The 19,462-nt window shown below is 37.8% G+C and overlaps 1 protein-coding gene across 1 annotated transcript; it reads left to right on the top strand.

The window, feature by feature from the left end:
- The first annotated feature begins 1,686 nt into the window (after nt 1-1,686).
- Nucleotides 1,687-19,462, top strand: LOC128060577 (CASP8-associated protein 2-like). Its single transcript, XM_052652975.1, is given in 3 exon segments — nt 1,687-1,863; nt 15,247-16,896; nt 16,898-19,462. Coding segments are annotated over 3 exon segments (4,392 nt in total).

Here is a 19,462-nt window from a genome sequence, read left to right as displayed (position 1 = left end):
CTCAGACGTTAAAGCGTCTGCCTGCAGTGCGGGAGACCCAGGTTTGATCCCTGGGTTGGGAAGATCCCCTGGAGAAGGAAATGGCAACCCACTCCAGTACTCTTTCCTGGAAAATTCCATAGACTGAGGAGCCTGGTAGGCTGCAGTCCGTGGGGTCACAAAGAGTTGGACATGACTGAGCGACTTCACTTCACATAAGGAGCACTAGTTGTTTGCTATTATCATTTGTGTTTGTATTAGTCACGGTCCTCTGGAGAAACTGAACCAATAGGATGTATGTATAAGTAAAATGACATTTATGTTAAGTAATCAACTCATGATATTATGGAGGCTGGCAAGTACAAATTCTGTAGGGTGGAGATTCATAGAGTTGATGTCATAGTTCAAGCCCAAGCATCATGCTAAACACACAGGAAAAACCAATGCTGAAATTTCAAATCTGAAAGGAGTCTGCCACAGGATTCTCCCTTGTTCAGGAAAGATCAGTGTTTTATGCTATTCAGCCCTTCAACTGGTTAGATGAAGCATACCCACAAGCTGGAGGGCAATCTGATTAAAAATTCACTGATTTGAATGTTATTCTTATCCAAAAAACACCTTCACAGAATCATCTAGAATAATGTTTGGCCACAGATGGACATTGCGATCCAACCAAATTTGCATATATAATTAGTCATCATAAAGCTGAATAGATTTCATATCATGGTAAAATAAACAAGTTAATTGTTCAGCACACTGAAGACACTGGGAAAAGACTGGGGTATCCAAGTGAGATATTATATCATTTTCAAACATCATATTTTAATGAAACAAATACAATTCAAAATCATAAGAAAGGTGATTTGAACTTGTATTAAAATTGCAAATATTTTTCCAAATTTTTGAACGGAAAACTTGAGTTTGCTTCCAACAGTTTACCTCAGCTTCAGTTGAAGTGACAATGAAAATTTTCTGAAGAATAATCTTTTAAATTAAAAAATATATAGTTACTGTTTTTATTGGAGTATAGTTGCTTTGCACTGCTGTGCTAGTTTCTGCTATACAGCAAAGTGAATCAGTTCTACATGTGCATATTATATCCTCTTTCTTTTAATTTTCTTACCACTTATTTCACCACAGAGCATGGAGAAGCATTTCCTGGGCTATGTAGTCAGTTCTCATCAGGTATCTATCTTATTTGTTGGTGTTGTGTAGTCACTAAGTCATGTCAGACTCTTTGTGATCTCATGGACTGTAGCCTGCCAGGCTCCTCTGTTCATGGGATTTCCCAGGGAAGAATACTACAGTGGGTTGCCATTTCCTTCTCCAGGGTATCTTCCCAACCCAAGCTTCGAACCCAAGTCTCTTGCATTGCAGGTAAATTCTTTACCATCTGAGCCACCAAGGAAGCCCTATCAATTTTATCCATAATAATAATTTGAAATTTAATTTTTGCCTCATTCAGATATTTAAAGGGCCTGACATTAAATTTAAAGAAATGATGTTAAAGCTATCTTTCATTTTCTCCTTTTGTGAAACATAGTGTTGAGATTTCTTGTTACAATGAAAATGAATTTCAAATCCAGTCTCATGTTCACATATAGAGTATTCCAAAAGCTAATGAATCTCTAAACTGATAAATGTTAATATGGTGTTAGATAGTCATGATGCAGCCTAGATGCCAGTAAAATGACAAGTCAGCTAAAGATGCACATGTTTCTGATGAATGTGAAGACAGATTTGGGAGCCCAGGTGGACCTGTATTTGCCAGCAAATTTCACCAGACACAATATTCACCACTTCCTGCCTGATTGTCTCTCCACAGAGCTATCCTGCTGTACCATGACTCTTATCCACAATGGGGCCGTGGAGGCAGTTGTTCAGGTGCCTGGATTAACCAGATTAACATAGGATGTTAAAGTGGAGAATGGAGCAGAGGACATCGGTGTTAGTTTCCCTGGGGTCCTGGGGGGCAGGCCATCAGAGCACCCTCTGCAAACTGCCTTCTGTATTGTACCTGAGGAGGCTGCCAGGTCTGTGCGGCCAGCTCCACATGTTTGTCCCGATATTTCTAGGCACACTTGTACTTTGTGCTTTAATCGAAAAGTCTTTTCATTCAGCACTGTCCCCCTAGCAGAATGCCTGCTACAGAGTAGGAGCTTAGTAATATTTGTTAAATGAATTTTCATAAACTAATATTGTATATTATCATATTCATCCAAATTTCAGTAGAAAATATTTGCTTTGTCCTTGCATGGCTAGAAAAGTTACTGACAATAGCTGGACTATTCATCATAGTAAAAAATGTGGGGGAAAAAACAAACAAACAAACAAAAAACACAAAGATCCATTGACAAACAAATGGATAATTAAAGTGATATATCCATATAGTGAAAATGAAAGTGAAATTTGCTTAGTGGTATCCGACTCTTTGTGACCCCATGGACTATACATTTCATGGAATTCTCCAGGCCAGAATACTGGAATGGGTAACCTTTCCCTTCTCCAGGGGATCTCCCCAACTCAGGGATTGAACCCAGGTCTCCCACATTGCAAGCGGATTCTTTAAGCAGAGAAACAAGAGAAGCCGAAAATACTGCAGTGGGTAGCCTTTCCCTTCTCCAGGGATTTTCGTGATCCAGGTATCGAACTGAGGTCTCCGGCATTGCAGGTGGCTATTCATATTGTGGAATATTACTCAGCCTTATAAAGGAATGGGATCCTTATACATGCTACAACATGAATGAAATTTAAAATATTCAGCTAAGTGAAATAAGCCAGATGTAAAGTGACAAATATTGTATGATTCCACTTATGTGAAATACTTGTGCAAAGTCATTTCAGTTGTGTCTGATTCTGTGCAATCCTATGGACTGTTGCCCGCCAGGTCCATGGGATACTCCAGGCAAGAATATTGGAGTGGGTTGCCATTTCCTTCTCCAGGTTATCTTCCCAACCCAGGGATCAAACCCACATCTCTTACATCTCCTGCATTGGCAGGCAAGTTCTTTAGGACTAGCGCCACCTGGGAAGCTAAGCTAGTCCAATTCACAGATATGGAAAATAGAATAGTGGTCACCAGCAGGTAGGGGAGGGGACAGTATGGAGTTATTGCTTGATAGGTACAGGTTTTAGTTTTTAATTATTAAAAAAAAATAGTTCTGGAGTTGCAGTAATGGTTGAATGAGTGTTATTTACTTAATGTCACTTATACATTGTCAATTACATATAATGTCAATTACATATTGAATGGTTAAAATGACAATTTTACATATGCTTATGTTATTTTACTATGATTTTTTGTAAAAGTTGATAGATAGGATTTGTACAGAATAAGGGTGTATGTTCTGCCTTAAAGAAATATCCAGGTCTTGACCTTTTCTCTAAAAAAAAAAAAGACAAAAATTTAAAAAAGAGAACCTCAAAATGATTATTATTATAATTTTTTTAATGAATGTCATCCTTAAAAGCACAAGCTTTAGGCCCAGATGCACTTAGCTACAGATGGAATGATCAACTACTAAAATAATCATTTTTCTGTTTAATATTAAAGCCCACTGAGCTATAGCATTATGTCCTATATATAAAACTATGTTTCAGCTATTACCAGTCTTAAACAAGTGTTTATAAACCATGAATATATTATTCTCTTGCTAAATATGTAGTAAAAATAAAATGTGATACAGATGTTTTCAAAACACTAAACAGAGGAGAAAGGTTTAAAACAAGGAAGATCAGAAATGAACCACCTAACTTAATAGCAGTTATATTTGTGTGATGAGATCATTGAAAACAATTTTCTATGTTTCTGTGTTGTCTGAGCTTTTTATAATGAGTATATTTCTATAACATCTACTTAAAAAGAATCCTAGAATACCCTTAAGAATGTCCACTTAATTCACTATTACCCTTTTCAAGGGTATTAAGTCTCCTTTCATTTATTTTTAATTGAGATTGGGATTTGAAAATAAGCCTGTGTAACATATTTATTATTCAGTATCAGTCAATAACAATGATTTAAGCATTCCCTTGCCAATTTATAGACTTCCAATTTTTAATATACTATTTCTTGGTATAAAAGACACATTCACCATTCTCATTTCATACTTTGATTTACCTGGTTTTAAACTTGAGGCCCCTGTGGCATGAATTTTGCCCTTGATGAGGTACTTCTAAGGACTTTAGGAGATTCTGGGCTTGTGGACCCTTTGGTGGGAAAAAAAAAAAAAAGGGAATAGAAGATGCAACTGGGGAATGTTTGTAAAATTGAGATGACTCTAATACTCTGGCAAATGTGTAAGTGTTTATGTGGGAAGCTTGAGAGCATACAGACTGTTGACAACGTTGGCAGTACAGGACTGGTGATCTTGTCCAGGTAAGGTTAAGAAGATATTGGTCTGGGAAGCTTACTGGGTAGGAAGTCAAAAGGGAGAATATCAGACTGGACTTTATTTTTTTTAAATTAATTTTCATTTTTAATTTTACTTTTAAATTAATTTTCATTAATTTTTTCTTTAACCTTCAGAAGCTACCTTGCTTCCAGGAGGGCTTCATTTTCACATTTATAAAATAAAATTACAAGTATTTCTGAGCAACAAAGTAGGGGTTATTTACTAAAGTTAAAATTCTATAGTTTGTTGGCTTTTATTGTTGCTATTAATAAAAATAACCAGAAAAATATGATCTGTATCCTTGGGAAAGTACCAATCGAATAAAGCATGGCTAATATATAATGACTAAAATTTATGACAGAATTGTTAATAGTCATAGGAAGGAAATACAGGGTTTGATGAAGACTCAAAGGAAAGAAGAGAAGAAGGAAGGAATATTCATGTATATTAGATTAGGCAGTAAATAACCATTGTGAAGGAGGTGACCTTTGAGACTGACACTGAAGGTAGGATTTGGATGTCTAGCTGTGATGAGAAGAATAGCAGGTAAGGGAATGACCCAAGGAGGGGCCTGGTGATGTGCTCAATAGGGGGTTACGTTTAGCTGAGGTTATGGGAACAGTAAAGTCAAGTGGTATGGGATATGAATAGAAAAATAGATGGAGTCATATTATGATCTAATTGGTGTAGTGAGTTGGAACATTACTCTCTAGGAAGAGACTAATTTTTGTCCTATTAGGGCTACCCTGTTTGAAAGGTGACTTTATGTAGGATGGTCAGAGTGTCTACAGGGGATGTGACCTTATAGGAGCTAGTGAAATACCCTGGGTGAGAATAATAGTGATAGTAAAGCAAGAATGAGAATTAGTATTTATTAAGCACATATTATCTTCTAGGCATATTATATACACTGTCATTTAATTCTTTACTGTGGGTACTGCTAACTTGCTGTTATACTTGAAGAAACAGAAATTCAGGGGTTTTAAATAGCATGCTCAAGATCAAGAGCTGGTGTTCCAACCTAAAAGTGTCCTCCTGCAGTACACGCAGTTTTGTTTGTTTTTTGTTTTGTTTTGTTTTTAATAAAGTTTTTATTTTGAGATAATTGTATAGGCACATACAACAGTAAGAAATAATACAGAGAAATCCCATGCACTTTTTACTTAATTTGTCTAGTGTAACATCTCCACTGCTTCACCTACTTTATGTATCTACCCTCCTCCAAACCCCTGACAATCACTGTTCCTTTTCTGTCTATATATTTCTGCCTTTTCCTTAATGTCATGTAACGGGAATAACAAAATATGTAGCCTTTGAAGATTAGGACCTATGTTCTTCAACTAGCAAAGAGTTTGAATTACATCCTTTCCTATAGCTTCTGATTTTTATAAAGTAATTTAATCTTCTGGCTTTGCCAGTTTTTGCTAAATGGGGATATATTTTTCTTTTGTAGGGCAAATAATCTAACTTCAAGAAACCAAGATAACAATCAATAAACTTACAGTGCTAGAAGGAACTACCCCGCGCCTTATGTTAATTTAAAAAAGCATTTTGATTCCCCCGGGGTCAGTTCTTCTTTGCCAAATCACTGTATCAGACCTCAAGAGCTATATTTCAGAGTTGAACAGCAATTATCACCCAGGAAGTTTTCTTATTTAAAACTGCCTTCATTAATTAGTTCCTCTGAAACTTGTTTAGGAGTAAGGCAAATCATTTCTTTCAAGGTTAGTAATTGCCCATCTCTGAACACTCAATCAGTCTTAATAATGCCCAAAGCATCTTGTTAGAAAGAAGATTAGTAAAAATGTTGGATCTTGGAGTCTAAGTCTCACACTGGCATGAAAATCTTAGTTAGTTCTTTGCTGTAATAACTTCTCTGAAGATTGAACTACTGATTGCTCAGGCTTGAAACTCATTCAAAGTTTTTTTTTTTTTTTTAATCCCAGAAATGTTAGAAGTGAAAACTACATTAGCAGTAATCTGGGATGATCCTTCTGTCTGTGAGATGAGGGAACTAATAAATAAAGACTCGACTGGCTTAAGGTCATGGAGGTAGAAGTGCAATATTAAGAACCTGGTCCTCCTGATGGTTAGGGCAGTTACTCCTTGTAGGGTCCCATGATACTTATAAAACACAGAGGAAAGAAGCAAGGAGGGAAGGGAAGAAAACTTAAATAACTAATCACAGTGAAAGAGAATACTAAACATTTTATGATTAACTATTCCCAAATGACATTTTATTTAAAAAGACAAACATATTCTTGTGGAATCTTAGAAATATGTGATAGAGAAGTAAAGGAGAATTTTTTTTTAAAAGAAAGTCAGAGCTTCCTGGCACTTTTTGACAGAGGCAATAAGGGGAAGGAAATAGTCTTGAGCACTCAGGGAAATAATGACACTTCCTCTCAATTAAATCAACTTTGCTTTCTTTTTTAGTCAGTGATATTTTTTTATTAAAAAAATATTGAATTTTTTCTCTTAGAGATAGTTGATAGGGATAAGCTGCTGAATGGATATAGGAAATATATGCCAATATATTTTATATATTTTCACTGCATGTAAACTTTGTATGTGCATATACTGTATACACACACATAAATACACTTATAGCAAATATATGACAGAGCAAGCATTATACTAGCTTAGGGGGAGGTTCTGAATTGATGAAATAAGTTCAAATAGGTATTGCAAGGCATATCAAAGCTAAGATTTAAGATAAAAGTGAGAGGGTTGCAATAAAAAGCCATGAGTAATTATGCAAAAGAGAAATATGGGTGGGACCCTGCTGTTACAGCACATGCAATAGTCAACCCAAAATGGATTAGAGACTTAAATGTAATGCTTTACACTGTAAAAACTAGAAGAAAACATAGAGGGAAATATCCTTGACATTGGCAATGATTTTTGAAAGTGGCACCAAAAGCCCGGAAATCAAAAACAAAAATATACAAGCATACTATATCAAAATGCTTCTGCACAGCAAAGAAAACTATCATCATAATGAAAAGATAACTTGTGTTTGGAAAAATATTTGCAAATCATAGATCTGATAAGGAGTTAATGACGAAAATGTGTAAGGATCTAAAACATCCTAGTAGTAAAGAATATTGATTTACAAAATGGACAAAGGACTTGAATAGGCATTTTTTCTCCCAAGGAAGACATACAAATGACCAATAGGTGTATAAAAATATACTCCACATCACTAGTCATCAGGAAAGTGCAAATTAAAACCATAGTAAGTTATCGACTCATACTTGTTGGAATGACTATTGCCAAAAAACAAAAGATAACAAGTGTAGTCAAAGATGTAGAGAAAAAAGACCCTCATGCATTTTGGGGAAAGAAAATTTTCATAGGCTTTATGGAACAGAGGTTGGAGATTTCTCTAAAAACAGAACTACCATATGATTCAGTAATTTCATTTCTGAATACGTATCCAAAGAAAATGAAATCAGTACATTGGATATTCTAAATGTCCATTGTGAATGAATGGAAAAATAAGTTGTGATAGATCTATATCTATATCTATAATTTCTAAATAAAGGAAATCCTGTATTTTGCAACAACATGGGTGAATCTGGAGGATATTGTACTCAGTCTGAGCACAATTGTGTCCAACTCATTGCAACCCCATCAACTTTAGCCCACCAGGCTCTTCTGTCCGTGAGATTTCCCAGGCAAGAATACTGGAGTGGGTTGCCATTTCCTCCTTCAGGGGTCTTAACGACCCAGAGATTGAACCTGCACCTCTTGTGTCTCCTGTATTGCAAGTGGATTCTTTATCACTAGTGCCACCTGGTAAGCCCCTGGAGGACATTATCTGAAGCAAATAAGCCAGGCATAAAAAGACAAATACTGCACTATCTCACTTACATGTGAAATCTGAAAAAAGTCAAATTCATAGAAATAGTAAAGTAGTGGTCATCAGGGACAGGGAGGTGTGGGAAACAGGGAGATGTTGGTCAAAGTGTGTGAAGTTTCAATTATGTAGGATGAATAAGTTTGAGAAATCCAAAATGTTGCATGGTGATCATAGCTAATAATTTTATTATGCTGGAAAGTTGCTAAGAGAGTAGATCTCAGGTGATTTACAGACACACACACACACACACGATGATGATGTGAGAAGATGGATGTGTTAATTAGCTTGGCAATAGTACTCATTGCACTATATATATATATGTGTATCAAAGCATTGTGTTTTACTTCTTGCATGTGTGCTCAGTCATATGTGACTCAGGACAAAAATCACCCAGTGTTCTTGGGGCTTTGAGGTTTAGAGAAGAGACAGGGAAATATACAACTGCAAATATATGTAAATTATTCAGCATAATAAATGCTACAAATTTAGGATTCTAGATTATGAACACTTGGAAGGGTAATGATTCTGTAAGTATCTAGGGCAGCAGAGCCTGGCTAAAGGACAGTGTTTCTTGTTGAACACATGTGTGAATACTTTAAGCACAGTATTATTTTTATACACTACAAGATGGCAAAATTTATCCAAGAAAAGCATCTTTCCCTGTTATGATGAAATTGTACTTTTTTTTTTTTTTTGGTACACATATGGGCATAAATCATTATACAGAAAAATTAATAAAAATCATTCATAAATGATGTTATTAATTGTATTTAATATGTTTATAAATAGAAGGGAATAATTCTCTTAAATTTCTATTAGAAGGTTACATTAATTCATGTCTGTTACTAAAAAGAGTCAAAATCCCTAAAGTATATAGAAGGAAAATTAAAACTCCATTCAACCTACCCCTTTATGTTTAACCTGCTTCAGGTTCAACTTTATTTTCAGACATCACCCTCTTCCATCTTTTTAAATAGACTATTTTTTTTAAGGTTAAGTGTAATTTCAGGAAAATAATTATTGGAAAGTACAGAAGATAATGCCTTTTAACAGATTTTCTTTTCCATTTATATTTGCCTGCAAAAGATAGAGTATTATAATGTTGTTATTTAGTCACTCAGGCATGTCTGATTCTTTTCTGACCCCATAGCAGAGTTTGCCAGGCTCCTTTGTCTATGGGATTGTCCAGGCAAGAATACTAGAGTGAGTTGCCATTTCCTCCCCCAGTGGATCTTCTGACCAAGGGACTGAACCCATGTCTTCTGCATTGGCAGGCAGATTCTTCACCACTGAACTACTAGGGAACCCAGGTGTTATAATCTTTGCTTTAAATTACATTTCCATGATTGTGTTATCTTTCTTGAAGGCAGGGACTACATGTTTGTTTGCTTTTGATTTTTTAAAACAGCAATGCCTATTGGTCTCACCACTCAGACATCTCTAATATTCTTGCCAGAACACTACTTGATTAAATTTATGGAATTAGATAGGAATTTCACATTACCAGAAAAGCTGCAATTTCTGAGATTTTTATGCCTATATTCCCTAAAGGATACAAAAAGCACCTCAGTGTACAAAATAAAGAAATCAAACAATATTAATATTAATTCTAAAATTATATATTATCTATGTAAACAAGATTCTAAACACTTTTTGTGTTTTAACATTTTACAAATTATTCATAGTATGTTTAAACACAGTTGCTGTGTATTTGCTGTTTTTAAAAACAATTGTACTTCTTAGAGAAATGTATATCTTATGCACTTTCTATTTTAGTTATCTAGGTTTAAGAAAGTTTCCCACTGTCTTAGGCAGGTTTTTGTCTCTTTGAATTGTTTGAGGTTTGAGTGAGATAACATCCATAAAATTTTCAACACTGTGCCAGGAATTCAGCAAGCACTTGCCATACTAACCATACTTTTTATTAAATATTGAGAGTGGAGGACATATGTGGACGGAATCCTGAGTTCTTGGTGTTAACGGTGCTTTGCACATGTGTCTTTTTGAATCATGGTTCTCTCAGTTATATGTTCAGTAGTGGCAATTCTATTTTTAGTTTAGTTTTTTGTTTGTTTGTTTGTTTGTGTAGGGAATCTCTACTGTTCTCCAAGTGGCTGTATCAATTTACATTCCCATCAACAATGTAAGAGAATTCCCTTTTCTCCATACCCTCTCCAGAATTTATTGTTTGCAGGTATTTTGATAATGGTCATTCTGATTGGTGTAGATTGGCACCTCATTGTAGCTTTGATTTGCATTTCTCCTGTATGGATGTGAGAATTGGACTAAAAAGAAAGCTGAGTTCTGAAGAACTGATGCTTTTGAACTGTAGTGTTGGAGAACACTCTTAAGAGTCCCTTGGACTGCACGGAGATCCAACTAGTCCTTCCTAAAGGAGATTAGTCTTGGGTGTTCATTGGAAGCACTGATGTCGAACTACCACACAATTGCACTCATCTCACAAGGTAGTAAAGTAATGCTCAAATTTCTCCAACAAGGCTTCAGCAATATGTGAACCATGAACTTCCAGATGTTCTAGCTGATTTTAGAAAAGACAGAGGAACCAGAGATCAAATTGCCAATATCCGCTGGATCATGGAAAAGGAAAGAGTTCCAGAAAAACATCTATTTCTGCTTTATTGACTATGCCAAAGCCTTTGACTGTGTGGATCACGATAAACTGGAAAATTCTGAAAGAGATGGGAATACCAGACCACCTGACCTGCCTCTTGAGAAATCTGTATGCAGGTCAGGAAGCAACAGTTAGAACTGGACATGGAACAACAGACTGGTTCCAAATAAGAAAAGGAGTCCGTCAAGGCTGTATATTGTCACCCTGCTTATTTAACTTATATGCAGAGTACATCATGAGAAACACTGGACTGGAAGAAACACAAGCTGAAATCAAGATTGACGGGAGGAATATCAATAACCTCAGATATGCAGATGACACCAACCTTATCACAGAAAGTGAAGAGGAACTAAAAAGACTCTTAATGAAAGTGAAAGAGGAGAGTGGAAAAGTTGGCTTAAAGCAAAACATTCAGAAAACGAAGATCATGGTATCTGGGCCCACCACTTCATGGGAAATAGATGTGGAAACAATGGAAACAGTGTCAGACTTTATTTTTTTAGGCTGCAAAATCACTGCAGATGGTGACTTCAGCCATGAAATTAAGACACTTAATCCTTGGAAGGAAAGTTATGACCAACCTAGATAGCATATTGAAAAGCAGAGACATTAGTTTGTCAACAAAGGTCCATCTAGTCAAGGCTTTGGTTTTTTCAGTGGTCATCTGTGGATGTGAGAGTTGGACTCTGAAGAAAGCTGAGTGCCAAAGAATCAATGCTTTTGAACTGTGGTGTTGGAGAAGACTCTTGAGAGTCCTCTGGACTGCAAGGAGATCCAACCGGTCCATTCCGAAGGAGATTAGCCCTGGGATTTCTTTGGAAGGAATGATGTTGAAGCTGAAACTCCAGTACTTTGGCCACCTCATGCAAAAATTTGACTCATTGGAAAAGACTCTGATGCTGGGAGGGATTGAGGGCAGGAGGAGAAGGGGACGATCAAGGATGAGATGGCTGGATGGCATCACTGACTCGATAGACGTGAGTCTGAGTGAACTCCAGGAGTTGGTGATGGACAGGGAGGCCTGGCATGCTGCAATTCATGGGGTCACAAAGAGTCGGACACAGCTGATTGGCTGAAATGAACTGAACTGAGCTGATGTTGAAGCTGAAAGTCCAATGGTTTGGCCACCTGATTAGAAGGATCAACTCATTTGAAAAGAGCCTGATGCTGGGAACGATTGAAGGCAGGAGGAGAAGGGGACGACAGAGGATGAGATGGTTGGCTGACATCACCAACTCAATGGGCATGAGTTTAAGTAAACTCTGGGAGTTGGTGAAGACAGGGAGGCCTGGCATGCTGCAGTCCATCGGTTCATAAAAAATGGGACACGACTGAGTGACTGAACTGAACTGGACAATCAGTGATGCTGAGCATCTTTTCCTGTATCCCTTGGCCCTCTGTGTGTCTTAGACCTTCAGCCATTTTTTTGATTGGTTGTTTGTTTTTAAATATTGAATTGCATGAGTTCTTTGTATATATTGGAGATGAATCCCTTGTCAGTAATTTGTACAGAGTGTCAGTAATTTGTACAGAGTGCACCTCATTGGGGATCACCATTACAAAGAACAGTGAGCGATTCATACTATTTTTGCAAGACAGTGGGGGAATGCCGAATGTTTTAGGCTAATTCTTGACTTGAATTATGTGGCGTGACTAGAAGCATGCAAGGTGGAGTAGTCTGCAAAGATTTTGCAAGCTCAAGGAACAGCATGCTTAAATCCAAGGAGAGGCGCTCATGGTGGAGGCTTTTCCAGGTAATAAGACAGAGTTCAAAGGGTCTGTACCATTGAAAGCATGGTGCTGATGACTAGCAGAAGATGTGACTGGAGAAGATGGCTGTAATTTTTGACCCTTTTTGTATCATGTAGAGAAGCCTGTACTATTATCTTGTCAAGTTCCAATATTGGTCGGAGGTTACTTAGAGGGACTATGGTTTACAGTAGGGTCATAAACAGAAATATTTTTCTTTGATTGAGGTTCTATTTATAGAAGTGCAAATGATTCAGCCTTAATTTGTCCAGGCTTTTGCGGGGGAGCTCCTCCTTTATGCATCTGAGCTGGTAAAGAATCCACGTGTGAGTTAGGAGACCCCGGCTCGATTTCTGAGATGGGAAGATCCACTGGAGAAAAGAAAGTTTACCCACTCCAGTGTTCTGGCCTAGAGAATTCCATGGACTATGGGGTTGCAAAGACTCTGACACGACTAAGCCACTTTCACTTTCCTCTATTATTCAAGAGTATTTCATAAATTTAAAACCACAGTCAGTTATTATGACCTTGTTCCTTTTTTCTCTCCTTCCAAAAAATGGCTCCTGTGCCTGACACAGTTGCACTTAAGCAGTTTTGCCCTCCTGCATTCTCTGAGTGTATTAATGTGACTTGCTCAGTTGTATTTGACTCTGTAATCCCATAGTTGTAGCCCACCAGGCTCCTCTGTCCCTGGAATTCTCCAGGCAGGAATACTGGAGCAGGTTGTCATTTCCTTCTCCAGGGGGTCTTCCCAATGCATGGGTAGAACCTGGACCTCCTGCATTGGCAGACCGATTCTTTACCATCTGAGCCACCAGGGAAGTCTCATTCTCTAAGTGGTCCTTAGCAATCCTAGGTGCACGGTGATGTTTTTTGCTCCTTTGCCTTAGTTCCCCTTCATCCTTTGCTTCCAGATTGGGCATGTGTAGATTTCACTGTGGCATTATTTGGATAGAGGAAGGGCTCTCCTATCCCACCTGTAGTGGTGAAAGCCTCCAACTCACAGGATAGGAATGACTCATAGGTTTTGCAGAGACTCTAACAGCACTTTGCCTGACCAAGTACTATTTCCTCCTTTTCTTTCCAGCATTCAGATGTGAATACTTGAGTACATCATCAAAAGGCATTTTTTTTAATTGATAAAAAGTTCTATATATTTAAGATGTACAATATGATGCTTTGATGTACATATACATTGGGAAATTATTACCACAATTAAACTAATTAACACATTCATTACTTCATATAGTTACCATTCTTTAAGAGTGATAAGAGCACCTAAGATTTATTCTCTTAGCGAATTTCAAGTATATGATATACTTGTTTTTTACAGTGCTTTTTTTAAAACTTATTTTTAATTGGAGGATGATTGCTTTACAGTGTTTTTGTTTCTACTATAAATGGACATGAAGCAGCCATAGATATACCAAAGTTACCTTATTTTGCACCTCCCTCTCACTTCCCCACACCATTCCACCTCCCCACCCCATCACGCCTACTCATCCCATCCCACCCCATCCCTTTATGTTGTCACAGAGTCCCATACCGCTTTAGCTTATCACAGAGCACTGGGTTGAGCTCCTGATGTCATACAGCAAATTCCCACTGGCTATCTCTTTTACATATGGTAATGTATATATTTCAATGCTCCTCTCTCAATTTGTCCCACCCTCTCCTTCCCCCACTGTGTCCACAAGTTTGTCCTCTGCATAAATTCAGAGGATCCTGGTGGGCTCCATTCCATGGAGTCACAAAAAGATGGACATGGCTGAACATCTGAGCACATATGGTGCACATTAGCACCATTTTTCTAGAACCCATATGTATGCATTAATATACAATGTTTGTTTTTTCCTTTCTGACTTACTACACTCTGCATAACAGGCTCTAGGTTCATTCACCTCCCTAGAACTGACTCAAATCTGTTCCTTTTTGTGGCTGAATAATATTCCATTGTGTATATGTACCACGGCTTCTTTATCCATTCATCTGTTGATGAACATCTAGGTTGCTTCCATGTCCTGGCTAGTGTAAATAGCGCTGAAATGAACACTGGGCTACATGTGTACTTACACTATTATTCATTACAGTCATCATGCTGTACATTGGATCCCCAAAGCTTCTGGATCTTTAAACTGAAAATCTGTACTCTTAGACCAAAGTCTTCCCTTTTGCAACACTCCACAGGCCCAAGCAACCACCATTTGAGTTCTACTGTCTGGATTTAACATATAAGTGAGATTCTGCAGTTTGTTTTTTTTTTTTTTTTCTGTGACTGGATCTTTCACTTGGCAATATGCCCTCCAGGTTTATCCAGATAGCAAGCTTTCCCTCTTGCTATGGCTGAAGAATAATAAACTTGATCCACAATATTCTACAAATCACCTCTGATCCCACACTCTTGGATCAGATTTGCACAAATAATCTATTTTTCCCTCCAAAGTTGAGTGTTGTCCAAGGAAGCTCTCTGGTTCTTTGCGTAAATTCGCATTTATGTGCCCACATTTTTGTTTATCCTTGTGCTTCCTGAAATAGCTAGAATTAAAATAAGCACACAGCCTAAGCTTACCCATAGTCATACACATTCCAATTCTGGAGGAAATGAGGAAACAATGTGATATGTTTTAAAGCACTGGAGTAAAAAGCCTGTTTCTCAGGATAATCAGCATACAATAACTGATACTCCCTAATCCTGTGACATATGTGATTCTGAGTCATTGGTGCAGGCTAAGACTGTGACATGTGTTCCCTCTGTCAGTGAACATATCACAGAGGAAACCAAATCTGAGTTATTGGAACCAAAGGATGCTCTTACAGCAGCATCTCAACCCAGGACCAGTATTTCAGAATGGAAAGTAGAAGAAAATTGTTTGTCTGTTGCATCTGTGGAGAATAATGTGCCTTGTGACACACCCATATGTGGCACAGAGACTTCCTTCTCAGCACCTGTGGAAATGGAACCATCAGAATCTTCGTTGTCTTCATCCACAGAAATGGAACAGACTGTTAATGGTGCCAGAGCAGCAGTTCCTGTGAAAATAGACACAGCACAGACAAATGTTTCTCAGAACATTGGCTTGGAATTGGATAGCAAAAGAAACAATGACTTAAATTCTTGTAGTATTTCTGAAGAGACAGAAATGAAGGAGGCTTTTTCAACAAATGTGACCAAACCCAGTGAAAGCATTTTGCAGCCTTCAGTTGAAGAAACTGGCATTCTGCCAACCATCCTTTCAGAAGGTGGTACACCAAATCTTGAGCCTTGTCTTGTAGACCCACCACTAGCTGAGAATAAGTCTTGTCGTTTGGATCCTTGCTTACCTAAAGAGACTCCAGAATCTTCACTTCAGCAGACTGAGTTAATGGATGACACAATGGAAGTTGGTGAAACAAACTCAGTATATCATGATGATGAGAACTCAGTTCTGAGCATTGACTTTAATCAGCTGAGACCTATTCTGGAAGCCATCAGTCCTCTGAATAGTCCAGTGAGACCTGTAGCAAAAGTTCTTAGACTAGAAAGTGCATCTCAAGTTCCATTATATAATAATAGTCATAAAGATGTGTTTCTACCAAATTCAGCTCATTCTACCTCCACGAGTCAGTCTGATCTCAACAAGGAAAATCAAAAGCCAGTATGTAAATCTGACAAATTTGCAGAAGCAGACTCCCACAAGTCATCTTTAGATGAATTAGAAGAAGGAGAAATTATAAGTGACAATGAAAAACCTGAACCACAAAGAAGTTTTGACAACAGTGCCAAACCAAGAGCTTCTACAGAAGTGCAGAACACAAAAACTAGCCCAGAAAGTAGGAAAAGCTCTGTGTGTTTGGATAAAGACAATAGGAAGATATCCTCTATGAAAATGCATCAGACCAAAAGCAGATGGAACAGAAGACGAAGTGAGTCTAGCAGATCTTCCAAAACAGAGAAGAAAGAGAGGTCAATGAGTACTTCCAGCCTGGAAAAAATAGTTCCAGTCATAGTCACACCCTCTTCTGTCCGAGAGATTATGCATATGTTATGAATGATAAGAAAACATGTAAGGAAAAATCATATGAAATTCAAGGTAAAATTTTCATTAATACAATTTCATAGAATTATTGAGTCAGCAATTTTGAGTTTTACATCACTATTTAAATACCTGGACTTGTCCAAAATATCTAAGTCAGTGACTACTTCACAGAAGAACCTCTGTGATGTTATAGAATCCAAACTCAAGCAAGTTAAAAAGAATGGCATCGTGGATCGTTTATTTGAACAGCAGCTGCCAGATATGAAAAAAAAAACTGTGGAAATTTGTAGATGAACAGCTTGATTATTTGTTTGCAAAACTTAAGAAAATCTTTGTAAAGTTATGTGACTCCATAAATGTTGGCAGTGATAGTGACAAAGGAAAGCTTGAAAAGAAAAGTAAAGAGAAGGCACGATCTTCACACTGTCAGAAGGGGAATATAAACAACTTGGGCAAAGAAATGTTGAAAGAGAAATCCCCCAAATCAGAAGATTATGGTTCTTCTAAGTCTTCAGTAGGTTGTAAAAAATCTGAGGAAAAACATCAAGAGCAAAAGAATTCCAATATTAACACAGTAAAGCATGACATTAAAAAGACTGCTAACACTTGCTTTGATAATATGAAGAATCCTTAATCTGAAGAGCATTCCTTGTAACCAAACTGCTTGAGCACCCCAAAGCTAGGAAAAATTGAAGGTAGCACCACAGAGGATGCCCAGACATCCCAGCTTGCTCCTTTGAAGCCAGAACGCAGTTTCGAGATTCTTACTGAACAGCAGGCGTCTAGCCTTACATTTAATTTAGTGAGTGATGCACAGATGGGAGAAATATTTAAAAGTTTGTTGCAAGGTTCTGATCTTCTGGACAACAATGTTAACTGTAATGAAAAAAGTGAGTGGGAGTTAAAGACACCAGAGAAACAGCTGCTAGAGAGTCTCAAATGTGAATCTATACCAGCTTGAACAACTGAAGAGCTCGTTTCAGCGGTGATTTCTCCCTGCCCTAAGATAATTAGTGATGGCAACTGGTCCTTACTGTCATCTGAGAAAGGTCCATGTCTGTCTTCAGGGCTTTCATTGCCAGTTCATCCGGATGTGTTGGATGAAAATTGTATGTTTGAAGTGTCCACTAACATAGCTTTAAGTAAAGATAATGTATGTGGTTCAGAAAAGAGCAAGCCCTGCATTTCTTCCATACTTCTTGAAGATCTAGCCGTCTCTTTAACAGTACCATCGCCTCTGAAGTCAGATGGCCATCTCAGTTTTTTAAAGCCAGAAGCTTTGTCTAATTCAACACCTGAAGAAGTTATTAGTGCCCATTTTAGTGAGGATGCCTTACTGGAGGAAGAGGACGCATCTGAACAGGATATTCATTTAGCCCTGGAGTCTGATAATTCAAGCAGTAAATCAAGTTGTTCTTCATCATGGACAAGCCGGCCTGTTGCTCCAGGCTTTCAGTACCACCCTAACCTCCCCATGCACGCTGTCATAATGGAAAAGTCCAATGATCACTTCATTGTGAAAATTTGGTGCGCAGCACCATCTACCTCCCCTACTCTTGTACAGAATACAGTGGCTGATGAATATCTGCTGAGAGTGGAAAAGGAATCTGATGAAGCAGTGGAGGAAGAATATGTTTCATGTCAGAACAGAGTTTTTAAATCTGTGGAGGAACTGAAAAATTCCAGTAAGAATGTTGATGGTAGATTAGTTCATGAGGAACAAGACTGTGTGATACAAACAGAAGTTCCTGACATATATGAATTTCTTAAAGATGCTTCAGGTAAAGTGAGTCAAAGTACTGAAGAGGCTGAAGAATGTTTCAAGTTGCATCAAGTATGGGAACCAAAAGTGCCTGAAGGCATTGAAGAATTGCCTCCAGTGGAAGAAATACCACATTCTGTTGAGGATCATCTTCCAAGCACATGTATAGACCTCACAAAAGACCCAGTCACCGAGACCAAAAATTTGGGGGAATTTGTAGAAGTAACAGTTTTAAATATTGATCAGTTGGGATGTTCTGGAAGTAGTATGGATCAAAATGCTCCAGTATTAGACAATATGCAGCCTGAAACTGTTGATACTTTTATCGATTTGACACAAGATGTTTCAAGTGACAGTAAAAATGAAGGTAACCATCCTGCTGGAGTCGTTGAAGACTTGGGGTGTCCAGTGATATGTGTCGATGAAGATAACTTGAAGGAAGAAAATGTGCAGGTGGTGAACAGGCCTTTGGAACGAGTCATTGAGGAGGCCTATATCGATCTAACCTCGGAAGCTTCCGGTTTGGGTGAAGTGAAAAAGGATGATTTAAACTCAGAGTCAGCATTAAATTCCAACAGTTCAGAGTTGCCTGGGATGTTGGATAACCCTCACAAAAAGAGAAGAAATCTCTCTGATCTAAATCCTTCTTCTCAGAAAAAACAGAGAAAGGAAACAGACTTAACCACTAGGGAAAAGACCAAAAAAATTACCCAAGACTCTTGTGAGAATGTTAATGCTCATCAAAGGAAAGCCAGTAAGAAAAAGGCCCCTTCAGTGACTAAAGACCCCTCATCATTAAAGGAAAGCCCAGGGACTAAGGATACATCAGCAGCGTCTGCCACTTCTTTTATAAGCCTTTCTGCAAAGAACGTTATTAAAAAGAAGGGAGAAACTATAGTTTCGTGGACAAGAAATGATGACCGGGAAATTTTATTGGAATGTCAGAAAAAAGGGCCATCATTGAAAACATTTACTCTTTTAGCTGCTAAGTTGAATAAAAATCCATATCAGGTCTCAGAAAGATTCCAGCAGCTAGTGAAGCCCTTTGAAAAGTCCAAATGCAGGTAG

The sequence above is a fragment of the Budorcas taxicolor genome, chromosome 15, assembly GCF_023091745.1.
Source record: "Budorcas taxicolor isolate Tak-1 chromosome 15, Takin1.1, whole genome shotgun sequence".
NCBI lineage: Eukaryota > Metazoa > Chordata > Mammalia > Artiodactyla > Bovidae > Budorcas > Budorcas taxicolor.
The sequence above is the reverse complement of the archived record's forward strand: the minus strand, read 5'-3'. Positions and strand labels throughout refer to the sequence as shown.